Source organism: Apis mellifera, linkage group LG1 (assembly GCF_003254395.2).
Source record: "Apis mellifera strain DH4 linkage group LG1, Amel_HAv3.1, whole genome shotgun sequence".
In the NCBI taxonomy this organism is placed as follows: domain Eukaryota; kingdom Metazoa; phylum Arthropoda; class Insecta; order Hymenoptera; family Apidae; genus Apis; species Apis mellifera.
In genome coordinates, this window is record NC_037638.1 from 12272151 (window position 1) to 12299977 (window position 27827).

Below are 27827 nucleotides of genomic sequence, written 5' to 3' on the forward strand. Positions count from 1 at the left end.
TGGCGTCTGGATATCAGTGAGGCTTAGCCACCCTTCTGGAATTTCAATCCTTTCCAGAGAGACTGGCCGAAAAAACTTAGGAGGAAATTTACGATCTCACGAGACGGGAGGGGGGTTGATTTTGTTCGGAAGGTATGACGCGGAAGTTGCGACCCTTGAAACCCATTCAAGCCACACGTGGTCTCTCGAAAAAAAACCTCATAAACGCGAAGAATAAATGGACAAATCGAATAATTGCGTGATTCGAGTCTGAAAAAAAAAAAACATTAATACTCTTGTGTATATTAATACGTATCAAATTTCTCGATTTCTGTTTAATAAAATTTTACATTTGAAATGTAAATCGATGAGAAATATGCCAAATATAAAATATGAAAATATGATTATAGTTTTATCACGAACATTGGTTACTTATTTAAGGATTAAAAAGTTGTACTTACATCTTCACAAAAATTTTCATTTAACAATTTAACGAACGACTATTTTCAAGATGAACGAATATTAATTTTAATAAGAATAATTAATGCCATAATTTGAAATAATTAATAATCGTGTTTCTGTTTTAAGGAAATATATGTTATGTTTTAATTATCTCAAATTAAATTCCTCAATAATTTCAAGCAAATTTATAGAAAATCAATTTGTAGAAAAATTATTAATACTGTATGCATAATATATCTCTTTAATAAGAAACATTAATAAGAACATTTGTCTGAAATATTTTTTCATTCTTCAAAATATTTCAGACAAATGTTCTTATTAATTATTCTTATTAAGTATTTTTCAAAATATTTTTTAAACTGTTCAAAACAAACTGGACACACTATATATATAACATGGTAAATTTACGATCGCATACAAATTTATAAGTTAATATAAATAATATAAATATAAATTTATAAGTTAATATTAATAAGCTAATATTAATTGTTATTCTCAATCGGCTCATAGTTCAAAGCGAGCAAATATTTGATGATTAATGGAGCGAAGGAAAAATTTTTACAAACGATATTTTGTTTTAACATGCAAGGAAATGTGGATGGATATGTTTTCGATAGATTAATCGGTGTTTGAATAGACCGTAGTTTTCTGCAAAAATGTTTTCTCACCAAATACATTAGTCATGCTACTAGGTCGAATTTAGTGTCTCTTCGTGTCATACGTTAAAATAAAGAATAAGATAAGTATATACGTATATATTTATAGCAAGTCAAGAAGGATCGATGATATATATTTAACACGAGTTTAAAAATACAGTGCGTGGCGAGTATGGCTGGTGGCCCCCCTCGTGACATGAAAATATAATTTTTATCGGGAAAGGAAGAGATATTCTCGAAATGAAGTAAATTCTTAATTCGAAATATTTAATCCTAGAGACACTAGGAATTTAATATTCAATGCAAACTTATAATACTAACTTTTTTTTTCTCCACGTTCTGTTAATACTTTGAATTTTTACCTCAGCATGGAATGAATTAATTAAAAATTTCTAGTTATTTAATAAGATTATTAAATTCATGAGCTAATTTATTTTTCTTCTTATATATTGATAAAAAGGTAAGATAAAATTTGTTCCCTTTTTATTATTTTTATTATTTTTATTTTTACGAATTAATTCAAGAATTTTTCGAACGAAATAATTCAATTATCGTAAAAATCAATTTCGAAATAAACATTTCCTCAAGTAATTATCTCAATTCATTACACGTATAATTTTCTTTTCACTTTAGATAACAAGCCTTTAGATATAGCTTTATATAGAAAAATAATATTACCTTTTATTAAAATATAATTATTTATTCATTTTCATCACGTCATTCTAATTTTAATTTTAATCTTAGGATATTTTAATCTACAAAATATATCTGTATTGATAAAAAACTAAAATTCTAATAGTAAATGAATGCCTATAAAATATTAACTAAATTTTATCTTCTTTATTATCTTCAAATAATAAATATTTCGTCAAAGAAGAAAATTCTATTGAAAATAAAAAAAGGAGGAAGAATTTTTAAATATTTTTCCATCTCTTATACATAAAAATTCTTCAATCGTTCCAATATTATCATATCAACGCGCGTCTCATTATCATTGAAATAAGTTTTCCGGTTTTGTAAGAGCGTCAGGTGAAACGTTTCCTCTCTCCAATCCACGGTAAGTCGGGTTTTTCAAGGATTCACGATTACAAAAGTCGGCCTAAATAGATAATGAAAAAGCGGGTCTTCCGTATCGTCCTTCTGATTTCCTCGTTGCACCGTATTGGCACGATCCCATGGTCGAGGAAGATAACCTCGTGAATCTAACTCACGCAATCACGTTGGTGTCTCGACGAAAAACTAGTTTTCGCCAACATACCCGAATTTTACGAATCGCGTTAAAACGTTTCGATTCGAACGAAACGAGAGGAGAAAGGGGAAGGATGAAATAATAAAAGGAAAAGAATAAAAAAAAAGAAGGATGAAACTTCAAAGTGATGAAAGATATATTGAAATTCGCGAAGCTTCGATTTGTTGCGGTTGCGGCTATTTTATGCACTACGATCGATTCGAATCGTAAAGTGGATAAAGTGTAATAGAAATGGTGGAATGTATAATAGAGAAGGGATGAAAGGGATGAAATTTTATATAAAAAAAATGAGACAGAAATTCATGGTTGTTTGATCTATTTCGAGTATTCGAGAAAAAATAAATGAAAATGGAATAAAACTGAAATTTCAAGGAGAAATAAAATATTTATAAAAAAACTGGGATCTCGATTCGTTGCTTCTACAACGTTACTTTTTGTTATATGATTTGTAATAATTCATTCAAGTATTAGGTATAATTTAAATTCGAATTTATTTTCTCGTTAATATTTGTATTATAGTATTTGATTATTATAATAAGTTATAGCGTTTAAAGAGTATCCAAAATATTGTACCATTTTTTCCAGTAGAAAAAAAATGGGTTACGAAGGATTTAAATAGGAGAAGAAGAAAAAAAGAAATAGAATAAAAAGTGTCGTGCTATGATATCTCAAAAGAAAATAATATACTTTAAAATTCGTGGTACATACTTCTGAGAAAAAAATAAATAGAAATAGAAATAGAAAGGAAAGCAGAGAGAAAGAAAAAAGGAGGGAAAAAAACGATCGTTTTGATGAAATTTAAAAATTTATAAACCTTCAATTCATTGTGTATTTATATAAGTGAATGAAGGAATAAAAATGAAATAAAATAGACTAAAATAGAGAAAAGAGAGAGAAATGTAATAGAAATAATTTAAATTTTACAGAAAAGCGAAATGTCACTTTAATGATTTTTAAAGCAGAAAGGGAAATGAGAAAGAAAGTGAGAGTGAGATAAGAATAGAAGAGAAAGGGAAGATTTCAAAGAAAAGTAAAAATTACTTTCAACAAAATTCGTGGAATCTTTGATTTTTGTTGCAGATGTTTGAAAATGAAAAGTCGATTGATGAAGTGAAAAATTAAAATGAGAGCATGATGGAGAAGGAAGGAAAAAGGATGGCTCTGAATAATTTTAAAAGAAAAACAAATTATCCGCGAAAATACTTGGAACTCGTTAAGAGAAAGGCTGCTGTTTATAATGCAGTGAAAGAAAGAAAAATAATGGAGAGAGAAAAAGAAAGGTGCACGCTCATTCATTTTCCAATGCTTACTCATTTTCAACACGCGAATCGTCGAGGCTGGTAAACAAGAGGATATTTACAGAGGCGTATATTGCTGACGTGATTCGTAAATTGGCACAGGAAGCCGTAGAATTTCGAGAATGAAATTTTTAACCATCGGATTGGAATCGCTTGCTCATAGGTAATCATGATAGTTTAGAATCATATTTTATTTTATGATAGATGGATTTCATAATGGACGTTTTTAACCCTTGATTGGAATTGATGGGTCAATGCCCATCAAAAGTGATAATGATCAATTTATGATAGATAGATTTTATAATATTTTATATAATATTATATATATATATTATAAATAATTAGATTAAGTTGAAATTATAATTATATTTTAGAATTTAAAAAGTGATTTTAATTAATTACAATTAATAATTTAACTTTCCATTAATTTTTTATTGATTATTAAATTTTAAATAATTTCTATGGGAAGAAAAAAAAAATTCTTTTTTCAATGCCTATTAAGGATGATATTGATCAATTTTATAACATAGATTTTATAATATTTTATATAATATTATATATATATTATAAATAATTACATTAAGTTGAAATTATAATTATATTTTAGAATTTAAAAAGTGATTTTAATTAATTACAATTAATAATTTAATTTTTTATTGATTATTAAATTTTAAATAATTTCTATGGGAAGAAAAAAGAAATTCTATTTTTATAATATTAATACATTATAATTATAATTATATTTAAAAATTTATTATCTATTAGGTTGATGCAAATTATGAAATTTTTTCAAGTTTCATTTTAATAGATCAATATTACCCATTAAATTTTATCATTCATTATCAAACATATTAAAAAAACAGAATATTCGTGAACAATGTTTTTTCATGCCACAATTAATTAAAATTAAATACACACCTACCTAATAGAATAACATTTCAATGCATCATTTTGAAGTCTGTGATGATATATCATGTACTAGAATAAAAGCAAAATTAATTGAAATTAAAACTGCAATATAATGTAACAAAATTCTAATAAATTATGCAAGATGTTTCATCATGTTTTTATATCTTACTTCACTTGTAAAAATATTTCAGATAAAAGTTGAATGCTGATTAATTCTTTCTTTGTATGAAAATCATATAAAGATCGTTCAATTTTATTTTTTATAAATTTGTTAATAAATCGATGCAACTCAATATTTTCTATAAAAAAAAGTATTAATCCATAAATATGTTTGAAAATTATTAGTTTAAGATATTTCAATTTAAATTTTATAAAACAGACAAGAGCATCATTTTGTATTCCTTGTTTCTTATACAATAAATTTTATAAAATTCAAATTGAATTAGAATTGATAATTTCCATGGGTTAATATTTTTTTATAGAAAATATTAGCCTTCATTCAATTTTTCGTTTTCACTAATAATAACAGAGAGAATCTAAGATATCGAAATCAAATGAAACAGCCTGTACATGGAAATTGATATTAAACTTACGAACAATATTTTTCCATTATTCGATTTAATTAATTAACAACTTCCAATTATCATGCAGTACTTGACATTACACTTAATTCGCCAATTCGTAACAATTCTTATCATCGTATGGTAAACAAGTCTCGTAACAAAACGAAATTTCTCTTTCGAGAAATTTAAAATCGAAGAAGAAATCTTCTCTTCCATGCCACGTCCATTCTCATAACAATTGGTTCTCGCGGATAAAATTCCTATCTCGAAGGTAATTTTACTCTAAGAGACTTTTCCGCTTCTCTGAAAGTTGCCAAGATATCGAACTTTGTCTCTCGACCAATGGATACCTGTTTTTTGTTATCCCATGCTTGCGCTATAGAGATAATCTGTGAAGAGATTCCATTGGTATTCCCCTATGTATTAGTTGCAATCGTCTTCCATGGCAGACAGCCAGAATGAGTTTTCGTAATTAATATATAATCTTTTCGAGATCGTGGTTAAATATTGAATCTTTAAGAAAACGTATACAAAGTCGAATTGTTTTTCAGTTAATGCATTTGAAATATCGTTTCGAGTTGAGCTCAATAGTGGAAGAATGGAACTTTTAAGTAATAATGGTAATTGCACTTAAAAATGGAAGAAGTATGGTACTTGGATAAGAGACAGATTTTTTATCCTGATAGTAATTTATTTCATATATATGAAGATAGATTATATGCAGTCTATTATTTTACATAAATTTTTATTCAAATTCAATTTGTTAGAAAAGAACTATTAATAATTTTAGATATCTTAATTTTATGTTTTAATTGATTCAAACTTGAATGATGTTAAGTATATCTTGGTCTTAATGAATTCTTCTCAATAAAATAAAATTTCATGAAATAAAATCTCACTTTGTCTTGGACATTTTAAACGTTAGTTGAGAAAATTAAATTAAAGAAGTTAAGACAATATGTATAAATGTATAGGTTTTCATTTCGAATACGTCTTTACTTACTTATCTTTAATCAACTTAAGCCAAACTTCAGCAATGATAGATAAGAAAACACTATAGTTGTTTGTTTAAAGGAAACGATACCTCATACATCAATCTAGTATTGTTCAAACAAGAATGTGTATCGTGAAATATCTTCAACGATGGAAAGACAAACGTTCGTGTCTAATGCTTTCAGCAAAATTACGTTTCACGAGAACATAGTAATTGCAGTAGCTAATTGAGTCAAATGCATACATGGTGAGCTACAAACTTTTCAATATAATTTCCTCTTTCTTTTATTTATTATACTTTTTGATTTTGCAATATTAATTTTTACTTATGTGTTTCTGATAAATTAGATTTTAATGAAAGTACAATTTTCTATGAATCTTTTATCTTATCTTTTTTTGATTATTTTAATTTTTGTTCATAATAGACAGAAACATTTTCGACAATTTCAAGTAATAAATGTAATAAATATATTCTCCATCATTATTGGAGTAGCTTTCAAAAAAATAAAAGAATATTATTAAAGTAAAAATTTGAATTCTATAGAATTTGTCGGTTTTTTAATTATTGCCTTAATTTCACACAATACATTTTCATTAAAATTCATTTTTTTTTCATTACTATCATTATTAAGTAACATAACCTTAAAAAAAAGAAATTAGTAAAAAATTTTATCAAAATACAAATTTATATGAATGAAAATATGATAATAAAAAAAGAAAATTTATAATTCGTTTTAATAATATTAACTTTTTTCTTGCAATAAACAAAATTCATATTGTTCAATTTTATCATTATTCCAGAAAGTCACACATAACCTAACTTTTTCTCAAAAATAAATCGATTCTCCATAAAATAGTTTTCTCGAAATAACTCAAAGCATTGCATTAAACTAGAAACGAAAAATATGTAATTGGATATAACTATCTCGAACTAAAATTCAGGACGCTCACCCAACTGAATTATTCTGACCATGTATGGAACTTTCTCGCTGAAACTACCAAAATGGCTTCCATATCACATACATATATATATATAGATATTGTGAAATATTTCATCTGATGATGTAAATTATTATTTCACGATTAACATGAATTTAACAATTCGTTTACAGATTTATCCAATGGATTTTATTCAATGCTTTTTTTTTTTTTAATGATTTTACACAATTTTGGAATTATTTAAAATTTCTAAAATTCGATTATCTATAAAATCTGTATTATTTATTCGTACATCTTTGAAATTTATTTATAGGAAATTTGAGATTTGATGAATAAATTCACATCTTTCCTGGATTGGATTGATATGGATAAATACTGAATTGAAACCGAGCTGTCAAAGCTTTGACCCGAAAACGAATAGGATTATGGAACAAGTTTCAGCTGACATGGCGACGCTTATTTTGAAAGTGATTGGTTCAAACAACAAAAAATTGAAATTTAAACTAGTAAGCGAAAGAACAATTATCGAAATTGATCGATTTATAATCTGGCTGTCAATAAGAAATTTTTTGTGAAAAATTGCAATCTATGATTGAAGAGATATATATACATCTATTGATTCACGAAAATAATGAAAGTAATGTAAAAAAAAGAATCGTTTATTGAATACTTAGTACTTTGCAAAAATATTTTTTAAATTTTATTTGATTATGATATATTCTATTTCATTTGATTGTTGCATGCTTTCAAGCATTGAGAAGAGAATATACAAAAATATATATAGATTAAAAATTGCTATTTTGTTTTTTTAATTAAGAGGATTTGAAATTTGTTTGATAAAATAATATTATAGAAAATAATGATGAAATAATAACAGTTAAAAGAACAAAATAAATTTTTTTTCAAATAAATTGATAATTTTATTAATTTCTAGATCTAATAGAAAAATTGAAATTATATTCCACTCTTTTATTTCCTTTAATCAATAGTAAATTTTTAATCTTTGCCACAATTCCTATTCTATAAAATTTATTCATCTTTAAACGATAGTTTTATCAATTTCTGCTGATAAATTGAAAGCAAGGGCCAGAAAATCTGCAAAAAATGAAAGATAAAAATGAATCGAAGGAAAGTGAGAGAGATATACATATAGAAGAAAATATAGACATTTCACGCTTATGAGAAAATTTCCATTTGAATATACATGGTAATGGTAATCTGTTCCTTATAAAAGTTAGACCTGAGGAAAATTGTTTCTCCATTGTGAGACAGGTACAATTTGTTAGTTCTGTTTCGTTGCTCCTACGCTTAAGCAAAGGGGAAGAATATTTACGAGGGAACTGCTTGATATACAGTCGCGGTGAAAACACTTCTGTCTTCATCGATCATAGAGAACGATCGAGAATTAGGATTGGAACAATCTGTTTCACTTTGAAATACTCTTAATCCAGTTATTTATGAATGTAAGGATATTGGAAAATTTATTTTCAACCTTTAATATTTGAATTTAAACAAGTTTGATTCTTAATTGTGAATTTTGAATATTTGAATTTAATTAATCCAATTTTTCATAACTTAAAACATTTAATGAAGATAAATCAATTAAAATTAAAATTTTATACAAAAAATCCAGCGAGGTATTTAATCTCGACTTGGAAAAGTTATCAAAGCCTGTATATATTGTATTAATCTATGTTTTAGTGAATAAAATTGCGCTTTCCTTATATCATTCGACCAGGAACAGGCGAGAAACTTTTAACGAGATTTAATTCATTATTTGCTTATAAATAGATTGATAATAATTGCATCAATAATAAAAGAGAGATATAAAAAAGGATTAAATTTTTATTTTGTTAAATTTTAATTATTTTTAATTTGTTTGTTTAAATTTAATTTAATTTAATTTAATTTAATAATAGTTCTTGAAATTATTATAGAGTATTGATCATTAGAAAATATAATCAAAATATTTATTATTGATTTTGTCAGAATTTTTAAATCAATTTAAAAATGAGAATACAAAGGAGAAAAAAAATAAAATTGTTCTCTGTTAATTAAAGTATGCAATACAAGTTATTTTAAAAGAAATATTGTGAATATAAGAAAATCTTATCTCGAGGAAAAATATTTGTATAAAGATTAAAGAGGGCAGAAAAATTTTATCCTCATTATTTCAAGTTCTCAAGAACTATCGTTCCTGAACAAAAGAATAGAAACGAAAATTCAATATAGTTTTGAAATTATATATATTGAATTATATCTTTGTAAATAGATGTCATAGAATATCATGAATGAATTCGAAATATGAAATTTGTATTTCAATTTATATTCATATCTATTGAAAAGATACTAATATTGATCATTAAATACAATTAATATATGTCTAATCATGTTCTGTATCTGTAAACTCATAATATTCATGAAATCGTTGATTAATTTTCTGTATTATTAATTAATTAATCATTTTTGTTATTGTTTATATTATTTACATTGTTATAATATTATTAATTACTAAAGAGTTTGATAATGAATTATCTATACAAAAGGGATTAAATTTTTCTTTTGCTAATATATACAGAAACCATGAATGTGAACATGATTAAATTATACTTAATTAATAATAATATGTACAAAGAAGGAGATTTATCTTCCACAAGTATTTGAAATTATTATAGTATTGATTATTAGAAGATATAATCAAAATATTTATCATTGATTTTAATAGAATGGAATCTATTATATATGAAAATTCATACATTTTGAACATATAAAGTAGAAACCACAATATTTGTGTTAAAGATATGATTTTTTGTCCCCATGAAATTTCATTTCAATCAACAATTGATATTATTTGTGGAATTCATAGAGAATTAGTATTAAAATTGTTCATATTATAAATTCATATTATATGATAAAATAAATATTCAATCAGAACAAACAATATAATTAGCTTTGCAATCATTTAAAAGAATGTATTAAATGTTTCAATGATGGACGATATTCAGATCATAATTTTGTTTGACGATTCATTGATCTTAAGTTCAAAATTTTCTTATTTCCATATAATATCATCCTTTCTTGAAATAATTATTCCATTAACAGAAAGGATTCTTTGAAGTACCATGTCTATGCTTTTGATTAATAATTCTAATTTCACTTGCAATGGAAATTTGTTTAAATTCGTGCACAATTATTTATTAATATTTAATTATTTCTATATATTATACCGATTCATAGTTATCACTACATTTCTGAAGAATTTCATAATTTAGTAACAAAAAATAATTTAAATTTTGTAAAATATATTGTTTTATTTCTTTTACGTTTATTATATTATTATTTTATATTATTAACAAAACTGAAATGAAGATTTTTCAAAAAAAAAGTTGCTTGAAATTATTTCAAGAATCTCCATTTAAGTTAATATTCCCATATTTTTGGGAATAATCTATATATTCTACAATTATTTCTTATAATATAAAATAATTGAAAACATAATAATTTGGATTCTCTCTATGAAATTATCATTCAAAGTGTGATTAACTTCACATTCCTCTCCAGTTGACAAGCCAACTGACTGTCCAGTTGCAAGGAGATCAATCCTAAAAATAAATCGTAAGAACAAATTCTAAGCTGGAATCCTTAATTGAATAAGCGTCGTCCAATCAGTTCGTTTTATTCCTTTCGAGAGAAGGCTTTGAGAACTTCTGTGGACAAGGCTAGGGCAAGGTGGAGAGTACATATTTGGCCGATGCGGTGGACAAGGTTGATGGCTGGGTGAAACGAGCAGCTGAACTCCTACCCCCCGCCAAGAATTACCGTTGCTCTTAGAGGCTGAGGCATTTAATGCTACACCTTCTTGTACTGTCGCTTTCTATCCAATTCTCTTTAACCTTCGTGGCAGGAAATAGAATGGAAAAGGCGCCTCTACCTCTAACAGGATCCTCTTGGTGAAACTTGCTCTCCTTCATGTAACTGAAAAATAGTTTGAATCTTTAGAAAATGGTATATTTTTTATTTAATATTCTTTATTATAATTCACTATAATATACACATAGACAGAAATATAGTGATTTCTAGTATATGAATATATAATATGAGTATTTTGTTTATTTATATGATTGTAATTTTTGAAATTTAATTCTAATTTAAAATTAATTTGATTTATGATCTGTGCTTTTTGATTAAAAATGTAATTCTTTTATATTTGAAAATATGATGTGTTATTGTTGTTTTGGAGTTTATCCAGAAATACTGAAAATCATAAAATATGTTATTATTTTCTTGCAGATTGTAATAACTTCAAATCAGAATATTGTATATATTTGATTCATACTTTGGTGATAGAATTTTTATTGATTTCAAAATTGTAACCAATGATATTCCTCTTCTTAGATGTTATTTTTTCTTAATATATTTTCTTACATATTATTCTTAATATTATGAAATCAAATAAACAACACATAACAATTCTGAAATTTCTGAAATAGAATATTAAATATGAATACAATATTAAAAAATAAATAATAATAAAGAAAATAAAATACAAATGTTTATCAAAATTGTACTTTTTTAACAAATCATTTTTATTGTCATGCATTTCTTGACAAATTCCTATAAATAGGGAGAATTTTCCGACAAATAAACCTGACTATCGAATAGACCTGATAGACGATAACGATAATCAAACATACGACGAAGCTATCTAAGCTGTGCTTTCTTATCAGACGTAAATTTCACGGTCGAGAAAGCACATCTTCCGTTAACAAAATCTGATAGAGAAACCAAGATCAAGGAGAAAAAAAGTTTGTACAGAATTGTTGCTGCATTTATGAAAAATATTGAGAATTGATTATTTATAGAGAATTATTTGAGAGTATATATGTAAGTGTATTTCTATGGAATCATAGAATATTATTTAATAATAGGATCATTAAATCTTTCATTTCATCGATTTATAAAAATCAATATGTTTTGTATATCGTTTTATTATTTATTAACAATTTCATTAAAAATTGTATAAATTTACAAAAATTACTTTTTTTAATTTTATTAAAAAAATTTACGAATTCAATTATTTATTACATATATTAAATATTATATTGATCTGTTTCCCATCATTGCATCAATTTAATATCTACATCAATATCTAAAGATTTTAATTAAAAAGCTAAGGGATTAAAATTAAAACAGTTTTAAAAATCTCCTTTCGTAAAAAATTTTTTAATAAATTTATAAATTTATTTATTATATCTGAAATTTAATATTCAAATTATTTAACTTTTTCGAAATTGAATAATTCATTCATTTCTAATTATTTCAAACAAAATGCGCTGTTAAAAATTTCCTCTTTTATATATAAAAATATTCTAATATGCATATTTATAATTCTACTTTATTTTTATTTTTTAAAGTATGAAACTTTAAGAAATAATCTTTCTAATTATATTGATGTGTATATAATTAAAAGAAATTATTTTTATAAATCTTTACATTTTTATCCATAATTCATAAATATTAATATTATTTTATTATTCTCGATTGAAAACTTTTTAAAATTTAAATCTGTTATTTTTTAATTTTAGTTTTCATTAAAATTCATCCACGATAGTTTTTCTAAAACGAATTTTAACCAACTATACTTCATTTCTCCATGGGAAAATATATTTTATTTTCACTTTTTCTCGTTTCGTGTAAAAAAACCAGGTGTAACAACAATCTCGTTGACGAGATGAAAAGCAGAAGTGCAAAATATTCCCGCGTGAATCTTCAAAACGAAGATTATGCAGGCGCGTTCTCATGTATGTTAATAACATTTACATTCGATATAACACAACAACGCCATCACGCGACTGCTATAATGGCCAAGGTAAACTTTTGAAATCGCCTTTCTCTCGTCGTTTTCTCTCTCCTTAACTTCGTTTCTTTTTCATTTACACATTAGAAATGCATTCTTTCTTTTCCAGGAAAAAAATGTTTCAAATACGAAAATTTAAGAAATGAATTATTTTTATCGACTTTTTAAAATCTTTTTAACACATTCTCGGCTATTAACGTATAAAAATTATATATTTTTACATCAAAATATATTAAATTAATAATAAATATGCTTTGTATAAAAAAAAGCAAAATTTTGCATATTAATTAATTAACATTTATTAATTAAACTTATTTTAACACGAGATGAAGTGATTTTAATGAGTTTTTTTTTTTTTTTATTTTAATATGTGATGGAAGATATGGAGTTTCAAAGAGTTTCATAATATTCATATAAAGAGAATGAAACAGACATATAAAAGACATTGTGCTTAAAATTTTTGACATTTTCACAAATGTAACAAATGAAATATGTCTGAAATGTTACATTTATTCTAATTACCTCTTTTAAGATCATAACGTTGAATAATATTTTTTAACTGACCCATTTTATATTTTTTATTCATACAGGAATAATGATATTTTTGCAATAATTCTGTAACAATTTTATCTTCTGTACAAAATTATTTAAATACATCTATTTGAAAATATTCTATTTAATTTTTTTTCCAACTTTTAATTCTCAAATATTATATGATTACAAAAAATATTTGCTGCACATCATTGTATTTATTGCAACATTTGAATTAATATTAATTAATTAGAATAATATTAATCTAAAATTTTACATATATCATATCATATGATATATCATATTTCAATAATATTATAAAAATTAGATACTGTAAAAATGGATTTTAATATATGATTTAAAAAACCATTCCATTTCAAATATTTCTTTATAACTCTTGTAACTATCTTTATTAAAAATAAAAATTGAAAAGTCAGAATCAAATGATTTAAAACAAACTATAGTCTATCTAAAAATTATATCAATTCCATCTTCATTTTATTCACATTTATCTTATAAAAATTTCTCTATTATTTGAATTTGTTTACTTTATTTCAATTGCTTTCAAAATCACGTCATAAGAAATGGCATTCAAACAACGAAACATTCGAATAAAAATTAATAGGCAATCCAATCATTTCAAAAGAATGCAATATTCTGAGTAAACCAGCTTAAGCATCTCATATATTGCGAAGGAACAAAATCTCTTTATCATTCAATATTATTAAATCACAATTGCAATAAAATTACAATTTATCGCTATATTTCGACTTGCAGTTTAAAATTTATATTTCCATTAATATAAATCATACGTAATATGCATGCTATGGAAGTTAGAGCTGGAAATTAATCACTCATAAAAATAATCTTTCTAATTCTAAATAAACCTTTATAAATATAAACCCTTATAAATCTTGATTTACAATTTTTCTTATTTTATAAGCTAATTTTATAAGCAATCTCATTTTATCATTGAAATATATCTCTCCAAATTCAAATGTTTTTAGACTTTTTATAAGAAAAAAAATTTCTCTTTACCAATGATTTATTATAAATTACATAAACATTTCTTATGATTTTTTATGATGAACATATAACCAATTGAAATATAAAGTTTGTTGCAGAAAAAATATATAATATTATCGTATAATATTACAATATTATGATATTAAAGTTAAAAAAATTCATCGTAAAATAGAAGTAATAATAGAAAAAATGAATTTCTGTTTGAACTACAATTATGCTGAGTGAGTGAAGCCCTTTGACAAGAGTAAATCTAGAGCGGATCAATGGACCACAGTGACTCATAATGTTCCATGGTTTATGCGCTCAACGTGTTTCCTAGAATCTTTAGATACTATTATTACTTTCTCCTAATTCCTTCTAAACTTAGATTTAATCTCCCCCTCCCCTCCTAAAAAAAAATTACATTTAATTTTAACCTCTTGCGAGACGAATTTAAGTGTAAAAGAAAGATATTATTTTTTGTTATGTTTGAAGTATATTTTTACGTGTCTGAAAAGAAAACAATTTACATGATATGTCATGATATTTCTAAAGTCATTAAATGTTATTACAGCGAAAAATAATTCTTCGCTCATTCCACAATGTGAAATGAACCTTTAATTAGTAAGATTAATTATTAACTGTGAGAACGTATTTAAGAGTGGAATTTAAATAATAAATTTTGAAAGACTCTGTGTTAAATGTTAAAAATAGGATTTATTTTGTTGCGATGCATTTATCGAAAAAAAAAAAAACAATTACTTCGAACAAGAGGTTTAAATTGCTTGATCGATTCTATATAGTGAACATCGAATAAATGGAAAAAAAGAACACGCCGAAAATAGTAGAATCCAGAATGATGTTTCAGTTTATTGCGAAATCCTGATTGTCGAACAAGCTTCTTCTTTACGATGGAATCGTAAATCTTGAATGAAAATTAACTTTTAATCGAAATTTAATCGTTTAAAATTCATGAAACAAGAGAATCAAGTAGAACGAGTTTCTGAAAAAAATAAAACAATTAACAAAGTATAAAATATTACTTATTTTATTAACGTAAAAATTTTGTTAAATTTTATTAATCGTCAGAGAAAAAGAATTTTTTCTTGATATATAAGGAATGATTAATTCGTTCTATTAATTACAGATATCGAGTCAAATATTAATAATAAAATTAATATTGTTTAAATTGAAATATTAAAATACATTAAATTTATTTATTTGAATACAATAAATTTCCGATAATTTTTCGATTGGTAAATATTAATAACAAATTGAGATTATTTAGATTAAATTTCTGAAATATTACATTGAATATTTCATTCGTGCTAATCAAATCAAAAATCAATTATTTTATTCCGATAAAAAGTTAATTTGTTATTTATATAAACTTTAACAAATATTTATATAAACATTAATAACCAATAAGATAATTGCTTTTTGTAATTAATTAACCAATCATTCGATAGAGCAACCAAATAGTCAAATTAATTTCTTAACCTCTCTAAGGTAATATTTCTCGTAAAAAAAATTTTTCTTTTTCTTTCATTTAATCGAATTATTTCTTTTCGATGTAAAATTATTAGGTTATTGATAATTCTTTTTAACGATAACAAATTTTTTCCAATTTCAGGTAAAGCTGTACCATTTGTTGAATTAACCGTGGCACACGCTTCAGTTTTGACGATTCTGGCTATCAGTTTCGAGCGGTATTATGCAATTTGCGAGCCCTTACGAGTTGGGTAAGTAAGTAAGAAAAGAGGATAGCAAAATATTTTTCAAGTAAACGCGTAACATATTTCTAAATGTGTTTTGAATGCATACGGATACGGTTACGAAATCAAGCAATACAAATACTAAAGAATACGCGAGAAATATGAGAATGTTTGAAAAATTTTGCCTTCACTTAAATAAGAAATAAACGAGAAGATGTATTTTTGTAAAACAAATTAATTAAAAAAAATATATATATGATAATTTATTTTTTAATTTTAAATTTACACATTTTTTTTCTCCACATAATCATCATTTTCCTGCAATATATTATCGTCAACGTTGCAACAATCTTTCTAAAAGTTTCGAAACCATTTTTCCATGCCAGACTTCGCTCTTTCATTATAGTTAAAAAGTTCGTTTTTCAAGTGTTCTCTCTAATTTTGTCGAAAGCGGGTGAAAACACTGGATACATAAACTGTATCGATGGATAAAGTTTTGAGAAAAAGACAACAAAAATTAATACAGCGTTGGTTAAAAATTATGTTATATAATAATAGGTGGTGATTATTTGAAAAGATAAGAATGTAATTTTATAAATAAAGATATATATCTTTTCACTTATTTTTTATTTAAGTAAAGTGTAATAATTTTTTAACTCATATTTGTAATAATCTGAATTCGATGAAGCCATGTAGATTGTTTTAAATATTGATTTTTCGAAAAATTGTGATTAAAGAGAATTTGCAATTCTAATATCGAATATGACTCTAACAATTAGAATAGAGAGGCTCACGATGAAATTTAGGTTAGATATATACGGGTCAATGCGTGTGTTGACCTGTATATATATATATATTCCGAATGCAAAGTTATACCTGATAAAAAAAATGCCGTGAAAATTAAATGGACAGAACGTGGAAAGAAAAATAAATGTCGTCAACTTCATCATTTTATATCGATATGATGTATAAATACAATATAAAGAATATACAAAATTTTTTTTACACATCTTCTCATCTCTTTTTAGTATAAACAATAATATTCATCTTTTGAAAATATACTTTTTACACTTTGTAGATTGTTAAGCAAATGTTTAATCAACAGAAACACCCAATTTCATGTTTAAAAAAGAAGAAAAAAAAAATATGCTGCTCACCACTTCCTTATGAGACGTGTCGACTTTTCTTTCCAAATAATTTTCTTGTACGATTTCAATCAGTCTAATGTTTGAGAGTATTATAGCACATTCTTGTTCCACGATAAAAATCACGATTTTCCTTTATATTTTCATACTACAGATATATGTGCACAAAGGCTAGAGCGACATTTCTTTGTTTCGTGGCGTGGATCGTGGCAGCGCTTTGCACCAGGTAAGAGAATTAAACGAATGATTAGCATCTCTCGCAGCTGACGCCATATTGTGCTTTCGTTTGCTTCTCGATTTTTTTTTCTTCTTATCTTTTCGTTCTTCGCTATTTTTTAATTTCCTCTTCATCTAACATTTTTTTTGCAACGAAAATATTCAGCATCGTCATTTATAAAATCTATTTTACACGTAAATAATTGTAATCAATTAAAATGACGTGACGAAAACGTAATATATAATTAATAATCTTTTAGAAAATATTATAATAGTTTATTGTTTGTTTTTCTTTTCTTTGGATTGTCATAATTCTCTCGTCCAAATTAAAAATGAATCCTAAACAATTAAATCTAAATCTAATTTTCTGTTCCATTTATATTATTGAAAGGGTCATTTATTATTTCGATTCGAAAAAATGATTTTCAACTTGATCGCTAGAGGGCGTATGCAATGTGTCAAAGTAGCGCCACACCGTGGCATAATCGCAAATTATAATAAATCGCGTAACATTTACGTGTCGTGTCAATGGACTAATTGCTCGAGCAATAATATTCATCCCGTTAAGCATTGTGAGTTGCATGTTTCTCGTCTAATATTTTTCTTTGTGCACGTTTTAATTTTTATTCCTATCTTGCGTTGTGCGTAAATAATAAAAAGCCGTGCCTTGACGTTTAAAACGTTTAATTAAATATTACGTGACAAGTTTTTATCGCGATACAAATGTGATCGTTGAAATGATTAATGACACGTGAAAAATATTCAAACATCAAAATTAAATAATAAATAGATACTTTAACCTTTTAGCAGTTCTAGAATTGTCAATGATACGTATAATAATCAATTAAATATATTATATTTATAAACTAGTATTAAATTATTTAAAATAACATATTAAGAGATAGAATTGAATTTTCTATTATTAAACAATGAAATTGTATCGTAAAAGAATTCTTTTTCTAGTAATGTAGAAGAAAGAATCTTGTTGAAAAAAAATTTATATATATACATAAGTAGTTTCGCAAGAAGATATAATCTTCAATTATGCGTTATTATGTTTCATACATGAGGAACGACTTCTCTCTATGATATTTTCCATGGAAATCCGCCCGTAAAAATCGATACGGAGTACTGGGCAATGATAAGAAAATCACATTGGCGACGTGTAAAACCTTAATGACCCGTGAAACACGTTTCTGAAAATTTCTGACTTCGCCTTCGTTGAGAGAAGTGGATGAGGATTATAAATGGGAACGTAACCAGGACACGGTATAATGACCCAGCCATGTTGAAAATTAAAATTTGTAAAAATTACGTTTCGAGTTCTGTTTTACGATTATTATTCTATACGAATTATTGGGGCAGAACATTTTTCTTGGAATAATATTTTAAGTGAGATACATATGTATTAATATTATAACAAAAGACTTCCAAAATTGAAGAAATTATTTTTTAAATTTATTTTTTCAAAAAATGTGATTTTGGAAAAAAATGATTTATATATTCTCATATTCATATTAAAAAGATATAAGAAATATTGAAGATTAATTAAAAATAATCAAATATATTGATCAATGATAATTTTAAAGTTTTTCTTACTTAATTGGCACTATCATTACAATTAATTTAAATAGTCTAATTCGGTGGCTCAACCATCTCTGCGAAAATTAAATTATATTCATTTGTAATTATCCTTTGTGATGATAATATTTTAATTAAAATCTGGTTTAAATATGAAATTTCGAATATAAATATTCAGATCTTGAGGTCATAGGTTTAATGATCGATGAAACGTTTTAAGCCAGATTACGTCCTCATTCTTAAGCGTCGAGGAGCGTTAATCATTATTAAAGGCTGATTTCGAAGCACGCGAAGAAAGGAAGAAGAATGGTCCTAATAAAAGTGCTAATACTCTTCTAGAATTACATTAGTATTCTCATGAATAAAGTTCCTTCTAATGCACTTATGGAACGTCAAGTGGAAATCACTTTATGTAATTAAATGCATCGATAAGGGACAAAAACTTTCAGTATCAATCGAGAATTGTGATTAATAATTACTTATTCCATAATTCATATCATCTTTCAAATTAAATATTACGTAAAATGTAAAATAAAAAGAATAAAAAATCTATTAAATATTAATTATTACAATACAAAAATTTACATATTTGAATATTAAATTCAATATTTTTTTTTTTTTTTTGCAAATGTTTCACATACACATTAAATTTCTTCAAAATTTTCAAAAGAAAAAATTTCAGATGTAAAGACGATTTAAATAATATCAAATGAAAAGAAAATGCGATAAAGAAAAACGACGACCAGATTGATGTGAAAAATTCGACAAACGAGCCATAAAGTACACGTGGTATATTCTATTTACGTTCGAGTTGGTCCGAATGAAGAAAGGTAGTATGTATCGCGAGTCGTAAAAGGAATATCATCCGTGAACCACTTGTAGGGGAGAGTTTTACACGTCACAAACATTTTTTTTTTTTTTCCTTGTATGAATCATAAAGACGGAGTTACACTGACAAGACTTCTGCTTCCTAAATTTATGATTTTTTTGAGGATTCAATTTGTAAAAAAGATGGAGAAGAATCGTCTTTTGAGAGAGATGCATCTTGAAATGGATATTAGAATGAAAATTAAAATAATCTTGTTGAAAAGAAATAATTTTGCAATAATCTATAAAATATTATTATATTTGAAAATCAATCCAATGGAGAAATGATTGAAGAATACTTTTTAAAGTTAAAATATTTAAAGATTGAACTTAAATAATATTAAGTTCAATCTTCAATTAAATAAATGGATAGAATATCTCAAAACTGAGGGAATAAAAATTAAATTGACTTTATATAAAAAAATAGAAATCTAATATTTAGAAATCATTGAAAATTGTATAACACAGTAATTAAAATTCTTATTTCAAATCTATTTTTTAATAAAATTATTGAATATATTTATATTGTAGTACAAAAATTAGACAAGTCCAATGTATTTATAATAATGTGATCTTTAGAATGAAAAATCAATTTAAAAATCTAGACTTATCTGATTTTTCATCAAAATTTTCAATTATATAAATACGCTATATTGTATAATATGAAAAAAATGAAAAAGAAAAACTGTAAAACTATTTAAAAGAAGATAAAGTTTAAATAAATTTATAACAAACATTCTTAAAACATAAACGAGTCGATAATCTTTAAATCCATAGCAATTTTCAGATTCCTCTTTCTATAAACTGCATTTTCTAAACTCACTTCTAAGAGTATAAGAGTATATCAACTCGATAGAACTGTATTCTTAGATCGGTTGACGCAAAAGTGATCAAGAGCTCAAATGAAAGTTTGAGAGAACCTGGTGTTACGAGAGGTTCAGAAACTATTTCACCAGAATCGAATCTCTCTTGAGGAAGCTTGTAGATGGTATTAATGGGACAGAAAATTTAACGTTATGCCTTCACGATATATATTCTACCATTGTTTTCTAGATAGGGTCGTCCTCTGAAATCGTAATCTCGGATTTTCGACGGTGTTATTGATGGGGACAAAATACATAATCCAAGTCCTCATAGATTAAGAGATTAGAAAGATCTTTTGGGTCGTAGAATATAATTTTTATGTCTTTCTCCTTTCAAAGTAAATTAGAGAAAAGAGATCAAATTTAACAAAATTTTGCATAAAAGGAAGGAAGAATAAAAAATTTATATTATTCATAATTATAATATGATGAATAATATTGTTTTATATATTTATTCAAAACTTGATTTATTTAATGAAATTGAAAAGATATTCTATGGAATTATACAAGATGTATCATTATATATTATAATTATAATAATTGTGTGAAAGCTGAAATAATTTCTTTTCAAATAAAACTTTTGAGAGAGGTACAATTTAACGTTATTTGTTTTTTTAAAAATAATACATAAAAAGTATAAAAAATCATGTTTTTTAAATGAATTAAATGAAATTTTTAAATTAATTAGAAAGTTATATGTTAAATATAAGTTATTAGTCAAATAATAATTAGTGTGAAATATTTTAATTTCAATAAAACTTGATGAATAAATTTTATAAATATTGTAAATTCTGAAATAATAATTTCATGATATAAATAATTTAATATTTTTTTTTTATTTAGGAAATAACAAACTAAATTGATTTATTAAAAAATGTATAATTCCATTTAAACGAATAAACTTGATTTTTTATTCTCATTAAATGAAATCAAATCTAACACAATTGCATCTATTTTACGTTACCATATATTTTCTCCATTTACACAAAAAAAAGGAATTATAAATTATTATGTTAAATTATGTATCATTCGAAACTATTCTACTTTTATTTCTATTCTATATAATTAAAAATTTTTTAAATATCATATAACTTTCTTAAATAGAGATTACACTCAAAAGAAAAATCTATTTGCATATTCATTGAATTGCTAAAGAACAGTTTCATAAAAATTTCATTAGTTTTGCTTTTTTGTATAATAAACACATCTTCCACACTGTTAACATTCATAAGATATATATATTTGATTTCACATAAATCTTCTTGTAAATCAAAGCACTTCTTCTTTAAAAACATTATCAATTTCAAGAAGAATATATTCCAATATGTCAAAGAAAATATATAAATAATTCTGTTAAATTTAATCTTTGAGCTTTTAATAGAGTTGGAGAAATGGAGAGCCATTCAATTTTGAAATTCATTCATCACAATAATAAATCTGATTCATGATCCTCGAACTCTCTATGGAATTTTCTAACGTGTGATAAATGTGTGATAACGTCTAGAAAAATGGAAAGTACGAAAATATTGTTGGAAGAAACGTATAATTGTAAAAAGTATAACATACAAAAGAACATGTTATAAAAAGTAAAGGTAGCCATTTTAACTTGAGTATGTAACATTGCTCAGATAATAAGGTAAATGGAGCTGAAAGGTAGAGATGCAATAAACGATTTAAAAAAAGATTATTGAATTTATAAAAGAAAAAAACATATCACATGGAGATAGTACATTAATGGAATCTGAAGAGAAAAATTTCAAATTACTTAGGATGGGGCAAAAGTAGGAAAGTAATTGCTAAGTTTGTTCCGGAGAAAGATCTATCGTCTGGATGGTAATAAACTGAGAATCCCCTTTGGATCTGTGTCGTGTTAGCGTGATAAGGAATAGGTTTTCCGAGTCAATGACTTGTGTTAGATTCGAAAATAAATTTAAAGGAAAAATTGCAATTGATATATAAACTGCAGAAGAAATTTAATCTATAATTCTTATTAAAAATTTGAAAATTTTTCATGAATAATAAATTTAAATTGATGAATCTAAATCTAAGCATGAATCTTTTAAGATTTGAATTCTATTGAAAATATTTCTTTTAATATTGGAATTCGAAAAAATAAAAAATTAATTACTACTATGGATAAGAAAAAATTGAAAATTGAAATGAATTGTAGAAATTGTTGCTCTCTAGAGAATCTGTTGAACATTGGCAATTTGAATAAGCAAATTCCAATTTATCAAGACACGAAAACAAGATAAATGTCAGTAAGGTGTAACTTCTAGAGAAGAAAACTTCTTGAATGAAATTTCAATTATTCGTATATAGTTCTGTAACATGGTACCATTGATCAATCATCCGGAAATTCTCTCTGTCAGATCTATAGATCTCTTTGCAAGAATTATATACTTAGTTTCTTGAATTCTCAAATACGTTTCATTTTTATGCTGAAATATCTTCTATTGTATACTGTATGAAGAAATTTATTGCAACCTGTAACAATATAAATTAATGAATTATATTTAAAAATATGTTAATAAATATACATATTTAACATACAATATAAAATTATTAATATATTTAATAATATTTTAATAAAATATTAAAATATTTTATTAAATAATTGTAAAAAATAATTTTGTATCTTTAATAAAAATTAATGTAATTTATATTTTTAATCTTTGCATTTTAATTTTAATTTTCATATTTTGATACTGTCATATAATATTTTATATAATATCTTAGAATTTTTTTAAGAACAATAAATTTTGAAAAACAAATTATTCTACAAATATTATTTTTATTATTATTTTATTGATCTTAAAAAATAATAACAACGTATTTTTTTTCTTTTCCTTCTTTACTTATAGAGAAAAAAATATAGTTAACTCCTGCAATTACCGAAAATTGCGTCATTTCAGAGGAAATATAATATCACAGTATCATTTTTGCGAAGATTGAATCTGATGCCAAAAATAAAAGAGAAAAAAAAAAAGAAGAAAAAAAAGCAACAGAATGTGATGAAATGTTTTCGTGGATGTATCATTATCTAATAGCAAATTATAATCTAGAATTGTGCACATTTTATTCAAAATAAATTAATAAATAATAATTTGTTATAATAAATTATTAAATTTAATTTATTTTACAATTTTACAAATACGAATAGTAATTGTATTTCTTATTAAGTAAAAATAAATTATTATCAAATAACTTTTTAATTTAATTTTATTGAAATAAATTAATAAATATAAATTGATATAAGATTATAATATATAGATTATAATTATAATAGAGATTATCTGTTATTATATTTAAATGACATGGAGATTATCTGTTATTTAAATGAATAAATTTGATAATATTAAATGATCATTTTTCAAATACTTTATTTTGATATGATATTCAAGTTTGAAATAAAGCAACAATAGTAAGATTTTTTCTTTTTCTAAAAAATAAAAATCTTATATAAAATAAAAAAAAAAGAAATACAAAATTATTAATTGAATAAAAATAATAAAAATAAATAAATAATAAATGTATTACAAATAAATGCAATATATATTGTATTTAAATCAATTTAAATCAATGCACTCAAATATTTGCCAAACCATTGGTAATCAAAATAAAAATTAAGTATTTTCAAAATATACAATTGGACATAATTAATTTTTTTATAAATAGATATATGGATGACATAATAAAGATTTTTTCTTTTTTTTTTTAAATTAAATAGTATATTTTTTATGTCAAATTATATTATGTCCTTTGAAAATATTCAATTTTAATTTTTATCCTCAATGGTTTGGCAGATATTAATAAATCGACTTAAATAGGATGTTTTGATATATATATATATATATAGAGAGAGAGACAGATGATTGATTTAATTATTAATTCAGCTAATTATAATATATGTCTTTATGCAAAATATTCTCTTTAACATACCGTTGACCCAATTTCGCTCTAACAATAAAATTCTCATTAATTGTTGTTCGTATTAATCTTTATCATTGCAATATAATTTGTTACTCCACAAGAAATAAATTCTACAATGTGTCATAGATGCAAGACATCAATTCAATAATTTCAATTCAGAGATTACGAAAGGAATAAATAATTTTTAATTAACTTTGATTATTATTTCTGTCTAAACAAAAATAAAGGAAAGTTCGATAAGACAATATTGCATTCAATTCCACTTTGAATTGTTTAAGCATAGAAATACAGAATAGACTTTTTACAAGTATTCTGAATATTCTGAAAATTTGAAATCAGAATTTTTATTGTAATTCTTTTTCCAATTGAAATTAAGTTGAAATTTGTTCTGAAATGTTTTTATTTTTTTCTAATCAGATCATTAGATAAATTGCTTCAAACATTTTTCATCTTCTTATTCTGATTATATTCTTTAATTTTAATTATTAATCTTAGAATATTATTCTACATTGAATTGAGTATCATATCAAAGTTATGATATCAAAAACGATAAATTTTTTTCTATGAAAAAAGAAGCCTTTTATGAGAGGCTACATATAAATATATATCTTATTCATAATAAAACTTCAATTGAATTAGAATCTTCATCGAGCTTACAAGGCAAATTTTTTTTTTGCAGATTCAGTCGGTATAAGGGCTAAAAATTGCTTATTCTGCAAATCGCCATTTTTTTTTTCTTCGACTTCTGATTTTCAGCTTGAAGGCATCGAAAATTACTTCTAATTTTATCAGTTACGAGACAATTTTACTTTAATTGATTACAGTCCTATAATTTGGATTTCTCAATACCAAGAGATGCGCATTAAGGAAAGCAGGAAGGATCACGACGCAAGGAATTTGGTTCCGGTTTGTCTAACAACGGTCGATACTAACGCCAGCATGATATTCTTTTTACTTTTGGTGCTTCTGTTCTATCTTGCACCATTAATAATCTTGTTGATTTTATATACGTTCATCATCAGACAATTGATGCCCGATTCCAATAATATCAGCGATTCTTATCATGTTAAAACGAAGAAACATGTAATCATTATGCTATTAACGGTAGTTATTAGCTTCTTCATCTGTTTATCACCTTATAGGATTCTGATCTTTTATATTGTTATTTCTCCAGCTGAAAAAATTGCCACCATTAATCGAGATACGTTCTTTGTACTTCTTAACGTGAGTAGGATTATGATTTATTTGCATAGTGCTATTGATCCTATATTATATAATTTAATGAGCAGTAAGTTTAGAAAGCAATTTTTTAAATTATGTAAAATGAAGAAGTGCAAAAGTAAAGAAATGAGAAGCAATGTGACTGGGATGAGGAAAACATACATTAGTGAACAAGAAGAAAATTTTGTGTGATGTTATTTTTTATATTCTCTCTCTCTCTCTCTCTCTCTCTATATATATATATATATATATATAAAATATATATATAAATATATATATAAAATATATATATGATTAAAATTAACATACAATTGAATTTAAAAATTCATGATTTTTAATCATAATATAAATTTATTAAATGATCTATTATAGACAATTATAAGTCTAAAATAATTTAAATAAAAAAAAGTTAAATCTATTTCGTTTGTGATATAATATTATCGATTCAAAATGAAATGAGAGGATAGTGTTATTGGAACAAAAAAATAAATTAAATTAATGTTTTTTTTTAAATTATCATCATAGTATCTATTGAAACTCCTTTGTTCATTTAAATTCATAATTTTAGCAAAAAAAAAAATCAAATCTGTAAAATAAATGTGTAAAATATATAAAATTATACTAATTGTATTAAAATAATATAATAAATAATAATATAATAATATCATAATAAATTTAGTTTAGAAACTCTTATATATAATATCATACAAATCTTATTTTAGAAACTCGTAATATTTACAAGTTAAAGATAATTCTAATAATCAAATAGTCGAAAAAGAAAAAATAAGTTATTCTTTAAATAATTATTAATTATAATAATATAAATAATCGAATATATTAATGAAATAATATATTTAGTAGTAAAATAATAAAAGAATAATTGTCAAATAAATATTATAATAATTATAACTATAATATTATAATTAAATTAATTATAACAATAAATTAATCACACATTTGTAATAAAGCGTCTAATTGTCATGATTTTCGATAACAGAATGACGCCTTACGTCCCGATTTCAATATTATCGAATTGGAACGGGAGGGGATACACTCAACGATTCGAAAGGTCGAAACTTGTCGGGCGTAACATAAACGCAAAAGAATTAATTTGGAAAGGCTGAATTATAAGAGATGTTTTTAGTATCGAACTTTTGAGTATAAAATCAAAACAAATATAAAAATAATATACGAACTTAATATACGGATAGGTTAAGAAAACAATACATAAAAATATATGTAATATATATATATGAATTGGTTATGATTTAACTACTTCCATTTTTATGTAAATAAAATTATAAAAGAAATTTATAGAAAATACATTTTTGTTAAAATAAATAAAATCTTACCATATCTGCACGAATGTTGTTGGATTATCTCTTAATTATCATTGTATGTGCAAAATTTATACTTTTAAAATTCATTCCGCTTTCAAATCTCCAATCACACGATAATCTGTCATAAAAATGTTCAATTCTGCCATAATAATAATTAAACAAACGTATATTGATTAAATAAAGTTTAATAATCTTAATAAATTATAATTAAACTTAATACACATAACACAATATCCTATTAATAATATAAATTTTATATAATTGTATACTTTTGTCACTGAAAATGTATTCTCTTACCACGATTTTTGTAAACTGATAATAATATGCGCAATATATTGTGCGCATTGACTCGTCTTACAGCTAGATCTTAGTAGCTTTTTGATTGGCTGGAATGCAATTTTTTATTCATTTCAATCGCGCGAACATTTAAATATAATATATTGTATATTCAATTGTAGATTTCGATATTAAATCACTAATTAATTAAAATAATATCTGTTCACAG

General features: G+C 24.3%; 1 protein-coding gene and 1 long non-coding RNA gene across 10 annotated transcripts in view; one reads left to right on the forward strand and one right to left on the reverse strand.

The window, feature by feature from the left end:
* The window catches only part of LOC724495 (ecdysis triggering hormone receptor), a 100483-nt gene that overhangs the window by 71681 nt on the left and 975 nt on the right, over positions 1-27827 (forward strand). For 6 of the 9 annotated variants that reach the window (XM_026446020.1, XM_026446018.1, XM_026446027.1 and 3 more), the window contains 2 exons: positions 16075-16183; positions 17456-17527. In XM_026446020.1, coding sequence (XP_026301805.1) covers positions 16075-16183; positions 17456-17527 — 181 coding nt within the window. Of the gene's footprint in view, positions 1-16074; positions 16184-17455; positions 17528-25585; positions 26205-27827 lie in introns of those variants that run through there. The other 3 variants (XM_026446032.1, XM_026446014.1, XM_026446030.1) reach the window with 2 other exon arrangements.
* LOC107965607 lies at positions 10415-27801 on the reverse strand. Its single transcript, XR_001705703.2, has 3 exons — positions 27335-27801; positions 22960-23315; positions 10415-11023 (listed from the first exon to the last, which is right to left on the reverse strand). It is a non-coding gene; the product is annotated as an uncharacterized LOC107965607 (long non-coding RNA).